General features: G+C 43.5%; 1 protein-coding gene across 1 annotated transcript in view; it reads left to right on the top strand.

The window, feature by feature from the left end:
• LOC112242566 (kinesin-like protein KIF13A) overlaps positions 1–7,500 on the top strand; it is a gene marked incomplete at its 5' end in the record, with an annotated part of 72,451 nt that overhangs the window by 21,720 nt on the left and 43,231 nt on the right. The window contains 3 exon segments of the mRNA XM_042315077.1: positions 114–200; positions 755–788; positions 790–940. Of these exon segments, the coding sequence (XP_042171011.1) occupies positions 114–200; positions 755–788; positions 790–940 (272 nt within the window).

The following is a 7,500-nucleotide window of genomic DNA, read 5'->3' as shown; positions in this document are numbered from 1 at the left end:
TTGATGTGCTGTATTACTCTCTGTGTGGAAGAGGAGGTACAGCAGGATGGGATGTCTACTGTCCCACAACACACCTCAATATGACATCAGACTGTATTGCTCTGCTCCAACAGAACCTGTGTGAATGGAACCATGACTGTGTCCTTGGTCCACCTGTGGCATGGAGACCGCATATTGTGGGGCAACAACCACTTCTTCAGGTGAGGAGTTTCTCTACAGAACATGAACATCTACTGGACAAAGTTAACTAGAGATTTTCCAGAAATCCTGGTTGTAAATATTCCCCCAAAACAGGAAATCCAGAACCCTCCAATCAGGATTTCTGGAAAAGCTGAGAATTTGGGGAATGTTGCTGGAATTGTTATATCCGTTAGCTGCCAGGTGTTGTAGAAGCAGGAACTGAGTGTACATCCTGTGTGCTGTAGAAGCAGGAACTGAGTGTACATCCTGTGTGCTGTAGAAACAGGAACTGAGAAAGGAACAGGAACAGGAACTGACATCCTGTGTGCTGTAGAAGCAGGAGGTACATCCTGTGTGCTGTAGAAACAGGAACTGAGGGTACATCCTGTGTGCTGTAGAAGCAGGAACTGACTGTACATCCTGTGTGCTGTAGAAGCAGGAACTGACTGTACATCCTGTGTGTTGTAGAAGCAGGAAACTGAGTGTACATCCTGTGTGCTGTAGAAACAGGAACTGAGGGTACATCCTGTGTGCTGTAGAAGCAGGAACTGAGTGTACCTCCTGTGTGCTGTAGGATAAACCTGCCTGGGAGGAAGCATCCTGACGTGAGCGTCTAAAGGAGCTGGAGAGGGAACGGGCGTCCCCAGGGAGAGCTATGTAGAGGTAGACGTAGAGACAGCAAGCGAGGCCTCCTCAGAACAGGACTACAGCTATGAGTTCGCCCAGACGGAGGTCATGATGAAGACCCTTGGAAACAACGGTATGTATGATGACTTCTGGAACAAATTACAATCATTTTGCTAAACTGGGTTTTTCAGAAATCCCATTTGTAAGATTCACAGATGTCCTGCTTATTCCCTCCTGATTCCGGTAACCTTCCAACCGGGATTTCTAGAAAACGCAGGATTTTTGGGGAAGTACCTGTAATTTTGCCACACTATATTGAACGATATACAGTGCTGCGTTCCCACTGCAGGTATAAACTGCCTCAGTCCCTGAAAGAGCTCCGTGGCCTCTCCTCCTCAACCCCGACAACAGAGGTTTCATTTAGAGCCACTTGACCTGCGATGGAGGACACCAGTCCCCCTCAAGGGGAACTGAGACACATCTGTCCTCTCCTCGCTCCTCTCTTTCCCTGTGATGCAACCATTATGTCACACACAAGCTGTCGTGTGTGTGTGTGTGTGTGTGTGTGTGTGTGTGTGTGTGTGTGTGTGTGTGTGTCATGCCCCTGTCCTGTTCACATGAGGTGGGATGACCTGCAGCCTTGCATCTGCTGTGTGGGAGAGGCTGCCATCCCACCTATTACACACTACACACACACACCAGTACACTACACACACACCAGTACACCCACCACTATACTAAACACACCACTACACAACACACACATTACACTACACACACACTACACTACACACACACACACCGCTACACTACACACACACCACTACACACACACACACACACCACTACACTACACACACACCAGTACACGCACCACTATACTAAACACACCATTACACAACACACACACTACACTACACACACCACTACACTACACTACACACACCACTACCCTACACACACACTACACACGCCCACCCACCATCTACACACACAACTACACTACACACACACCAGTACACGCACCACTATACTAAACACACCATTACACAACACACACACTACACTACACACACACTACACTACACTACACACACACTACCCTACACACTACTACACACTCCCACCCACCATCTACACACACAACTACACTACACACACACCAGTACACGCACCACTATACTAAACACACCACTACACAACACACACTACACAACACACACTACACTACACACACACTACACTACACACACCACTACACACACCCACCACTACACTAAACTCACCACTACACTAAACTCACCACTACACTACACACACCACTATACTACACACACACCTAGTACACATCTGGTACAGACCATCTGATACAGACCATCTGATACAGACCATCTAATACAGACCATCTGATACAGACCATCTGATACAGACCATCTGATACAGACCATCTAATACAGACCACCTGATACAGACCACCTGATACAGACCATCTGATACAGACCATCTAATACAGACCATCTGATACAGACCATCTGATACAGACCATCTGATACAGACCATCTAATACAGACCACCTGATACAGACCACCTGATACAGACCATCTGATACAGACCATCTGATACAGACCTGGTACAGACCATCTAATACAGACCATCTAATACAGACCATCTGATACAGACGATCTGATACAGACCATCTGGTACAGACCTGATTCAGACCATCTGATACAGACCATCTGATACAGACCATCTATACAGACCATCTGATACAGACCATCTGGTACAGACCATCTAATACAGACCATCTGGTACAGACCTGATTCAGACCATCTGATACAGACCATCTGATGCAGACCTGATACAGACCATCTGATACAGACCACCTGATACAGACCTGGTACAGACCTGGTACAGACCATCTGATACAGACCATCTGGTACAGACCATCTGATACAGACCATATGATACAGACCATATGATACAGACCATCTGGTACAGACCATCTGATACAGACCATCTGGTACAGACCATCTGATACAGACCATCTGGTACAGACCATCTGATACAGACCATCTGGTACAGACCATCTGATACAGACCATCTGGTACAGACCATCTGATACAGACCATCTGAGACAAACCATCTGGTACAGACCATCCGATAAAGACCTGATACAGACCATCTGATACAGACCATCTGGTACAGACCATCTGATACAGACCATCTTGTACAGACCATCTGATACAAACCTGATACAGACCATCTGATACATACCTGATACAGACAATCTGATACAGACCATCTGATATAGACCATCTGGTACAGACCATCTGATACAGACCATCTGATACAGACCATTTGATACATACCATCTGATACAGACCATCTGATACAGACCATCTGATACAGACCTGATTCAGACCATCTGATACAGACCATCTGATACTGACCATCTGGTACAGACCTGATACAGACCATCTGATACAGACCATCTAATACAAACCATCTGATACAGACCATCTGGTACAGACCATCTGATGCAGACCATCTGGTTCAGACCATCTGATACAGACCCGATACAGACCATCTGATACAGACCTGATACAGACCATCTGATACAGACCTGGTACAGACCATCTGATACAGACCATCTGAGACAGACCATCTGGTACAGACCATCCGATAAAGACCTGATACAGACCATCTGATACAGACCATCTTGTACAGACCATCTGATACAGACCATCTGATACATACCTGATACAGACGATCTGATATAGACCATCTGATATAGACCATCTGGTACAGACCATCTAATACAGACCATCTGATACAGACCATCTGATACAGACCTGATTCAGACCATCTGATACAGACCATCTGATACAGACCCGATACAGACCATCTGATACAGACCTGATACAGACCATCTGATACATACCTGATACAGACCATCTGATACAGACCATCTGATACAGACCATCTGATACAGACCTGATACAGACCATCTGATACAGACCATCTGGTACAGACCTGATACAGACCATCTGATACAGACCATCTGATACAAACCATCTGATACAGACCATCTGGTACAGACCATCTGATACAGACCATCTGGTACAGACCATCTGATACAGACCATCTGATACAGACCATCTGATACAGACGATCTGATACAGACCATCTGGTACAGACCTGATTCAGACCATCTGATACAGACCATCTGGTACAGACCATCTGGTACAGACCATCTGATACAGACCATCTGATACATACCATCTGATACAGACCATCTGGTACAGACCATCTGATACAGACCATCTGATACAGACCTGATACATACCTGATACAGACAATCTGATACAGACCATCTGATATAGACCATCTGATACAGACCTGATACAGACCATCTGATACAGACCTGATACAGACCATCTGATACAGACCATCTGATATAGACCATCTGGTACAGACCTGATACAGACCATCTGATACAGACCATCTGGTATAGACCATCTGATACAGACCATCTGATACAGACCTGATACAGACCATCTGGTACAGACCTGATACAGACCTTCTGGTACAGAACGTGGTCTAGGTGTTACAGAGGCACTATGTTTAGCAGTATGGTATCTCTCCTATAGATCAGAACGTGGTCTAGGTGTTACAGAGGCACTATGTTTAACAGTATGGTATCTCTCCTATAGATCAGAACGTGGTCTAGGTGTTACAGAGGCACTATGTTTAGCAGTATGGTATCTCTCCTATAGATCAGAACATGGTCTAGGTGTTAGAGAAGCACTATGTTTAACAGTATGGTATCTCTCCTATAGATCAGAACGTGGTCCAGGTGTTAGAGAAGCACTATGTTTAACAGTATGGTATCTCTCCTATAGATCAGTGGTCCAGGTGTTAGAGAAGCACTATGTTTAACAGTATGGTATCTCTCCTATAGATCAGTGGTCCAGGTGTTAGAGAAGCACTATGTTTAACAGTATGGTATCTCTCCTATATATCAGAATGTGGTCCAGGTGTTAGAGAAGCACTATGTTTAACAGTATGGTATCTCTCCTATAGATCAGAACACTATGTGGTCTAGGTGTTAGAGAAGCACTATGTTTAACAGTATGGTATCTCTCCTATAGATCAGAACGTGGTCCAGGTGTTAGAGAAGCACTATGTTTAACAGTATGGTATCTCTCCTATAGATCAGAATGTGGTCCAGGTGTTAGAGAAGCACTATGTTTAACAGTATGGTATCTCTCCTATAGATCAGAACGTGGTCCAGGTGTTAGAGAAGCACTATGTTTAACAGTATGGTATCTCTCCTATAGATCAGAACGTGGTCCAGGTGTTAGAGAAGCACTATGTTTAACAGTATGGTATCTCTCCTATAGATCAGTGGTCCAGGTGTTAGAGAAGCACTATGTTTAACAGTATGGTATCTCTCCTATAGATCAGTGGTCTAGGTGTTAGAGAAGCACTATGTTTAACAGTATGGTATCTCTCCTATAGATCAGTGGTCCAGGTGTTAGAGAAGCACTCTGTTTAACAGTATGGTATCTCTGCTATAGATCAGTGGTCTAGGTGTTAGAGAAGCAGTATGTTTAACAGTATCTCTCCTATAGATCAGTGGTCTAGGTGTTAGAGAAGCAGTATGTTTAACAGTATCTCTCCTATAGATCAGTGGTCCAGGTGTTAGAGAAGCACTATGTTTAACAGTATGGTATCTCTCCTATAGATCAGAATGTGGTCCAGGTGTTAGAGAAGCAGTATGTTTAACAGTATGGTATCTCTCCTATAGATCAGAACGTGGTCCAGGTGTTAGAGAAGCACTATGTTTAACAGTATGGTATCTCTCCTATAGATCAGTGGTCCAGGTGTTAGAGAAGCACTATGTTTAACAGTATGGTATCTCTCCTATAGATCAGAACGTGGTCCAGGTGTTAGAGAAGCACTATGTTTAACAGTATGGTATCTCTCCTATAGATCAGAACGTGGTCTAGGTGTTAGAGAAGCACTATGTTTAACAGTATGGTATCTCTCCTATAGATCAGAACGTGGTCCAGGTGTTAGAGAAGCACTATGTTTAACAGTATGGTATCTCTCCTATAGATCAGAACGTGGTCTAGGTGTTAGAGAAGCACTATGTTTAACAGTATGGTATCTCTCCTATAGATCAGTGGTCCAGGTGTTAGAGAAGCACTATGTTTAACAGTATGGTATCTCTCCTATAGATCAGTGGTCCAGGTGTTAGAGAAGCACTATGTTTAACAGTATGGTATCTCTCCTATAGATCAGTGGTCCAGGTGTTAGAGAAGCAGTATGTTTAACAGTATGGTATCTCTCCTATAGATCAGAATGTGGTCCAGGTGTTAGAGAAGCACTATGTTTAACAGTATGGTATCTCTCCTATAGATCAGTGGTCCAGGTGTTAGAGAAGCACTCTGTTTAACAGTATGGTATCTCTCCTATAGATCAGTGGTCCAGGTGTTAGAGAAGCACTATGTTTAACAGTATGGTATCTCTCCTATAGATCAGTGGTCTAGGTGTTAGAGAAGCACTATGTTTAACAGTATGGTATCTCTCCTATAGATCAGTGGTCTAGGTGTTAGAGAAGCACTATGTTTAACAGTATGGTATCTCTCCTATAGATCAGAACGTGGTCTAGGTGTTAGAGAAGCACTATGTTTAACAGTATGGTATCTCTCCTATAGATCAGTGGTCCAGGTGTTAGAGAAGCACTATGTTTAACAGTATGGTATCTCTCCTATAGATCAGAACGTGGTCCAGGTGTTAGAGAAGCACTATGTTTAACAGTATGGTATCTCTCCTATAGATCAGTGGTCCAGGTGTTAGAGAAGCACTATGTTTAACAGTATGGTATCTCTCCTATATATCAGAATGTGGTCCAGGTGTTAGAGAAGCAGTATGTTTAACAGTATGGTATCTCTCCTATAGATCAGTGGTCTAGGTGTTAGAGAAGCACTATGTTTAACAGTATGGTATCTCTCCTATAGATCAGAACGTGGTCCAGGTGTTAGAGAAGCACTATGTTTAACAGTATGGTATCTCTCCTATAGATCAGTGGTCCAGGTGTTAGAGAAGCACTATGTTTAACAGTATGGTATCTCTCCTATAGATCAGAACGTGGTCCAGGTGTTAGAGAAGCACTATGTTTAACAGTATGGTATCTCTCCTATAGATCAGAATGTGGTCCAGGTGTTAGAGAAGCAGTATGTTTAACAGTATGGTATCTCTCCTATAGATCAGAATGTGGTCCAGGTGTTAGAGAAGCACTATGTTTAACAGTATGGTATCTCTCCTATAGATCAGAACGTGGTCTAGGTGTTAGAGAAGCACTATGTTTAACAGTATGGTATCTTTCCTATAGATCAGTGGTCCAGGTGTTAGAGAAGCACTATGTTTAACAGTATGGTATCTCTCCTATAGATCAGAATGTGGTCCAGGTGTTTAGAGAAGCACTATGTTTAACAGTATGGTATCTCTCCTATAGATCAGTGGTCCAGGTGTTAGAGAAGCACTATGTTTAACAGTATGGTATCTCTCCTATAGATCCCATGCAGAACGTGGTCCAGGTGTTAGAGAAGCACTATGTTTAACAGTATGGTATCTCTCCTATAGATCAGTGGTCTAGGTGTTAGAGAAGCACTATGTTTAACAGTA

This window comes from Oncorhynchus tshawytscha, unplaced genomic scaffold, assembly GCF_018296145.1.
Source record: "Oncorhynchus tshawytscha isolate Ot180627B unplaced genomic scaffold, Otsh_v2.0 Un_contig_12116_pilon_pilon, whole genome shotgun sequence".
Taxonomy (NCBI): Eukaryota; Metazoa; Chordata; class Actinopteri; order Salmoniformes; family Salmonidae; genus Oncorhynchus; species Oncorhynchus tshawytscha.
This window is presented reverse-complemented; position numbering and strand designations above follow the sequence as displayed.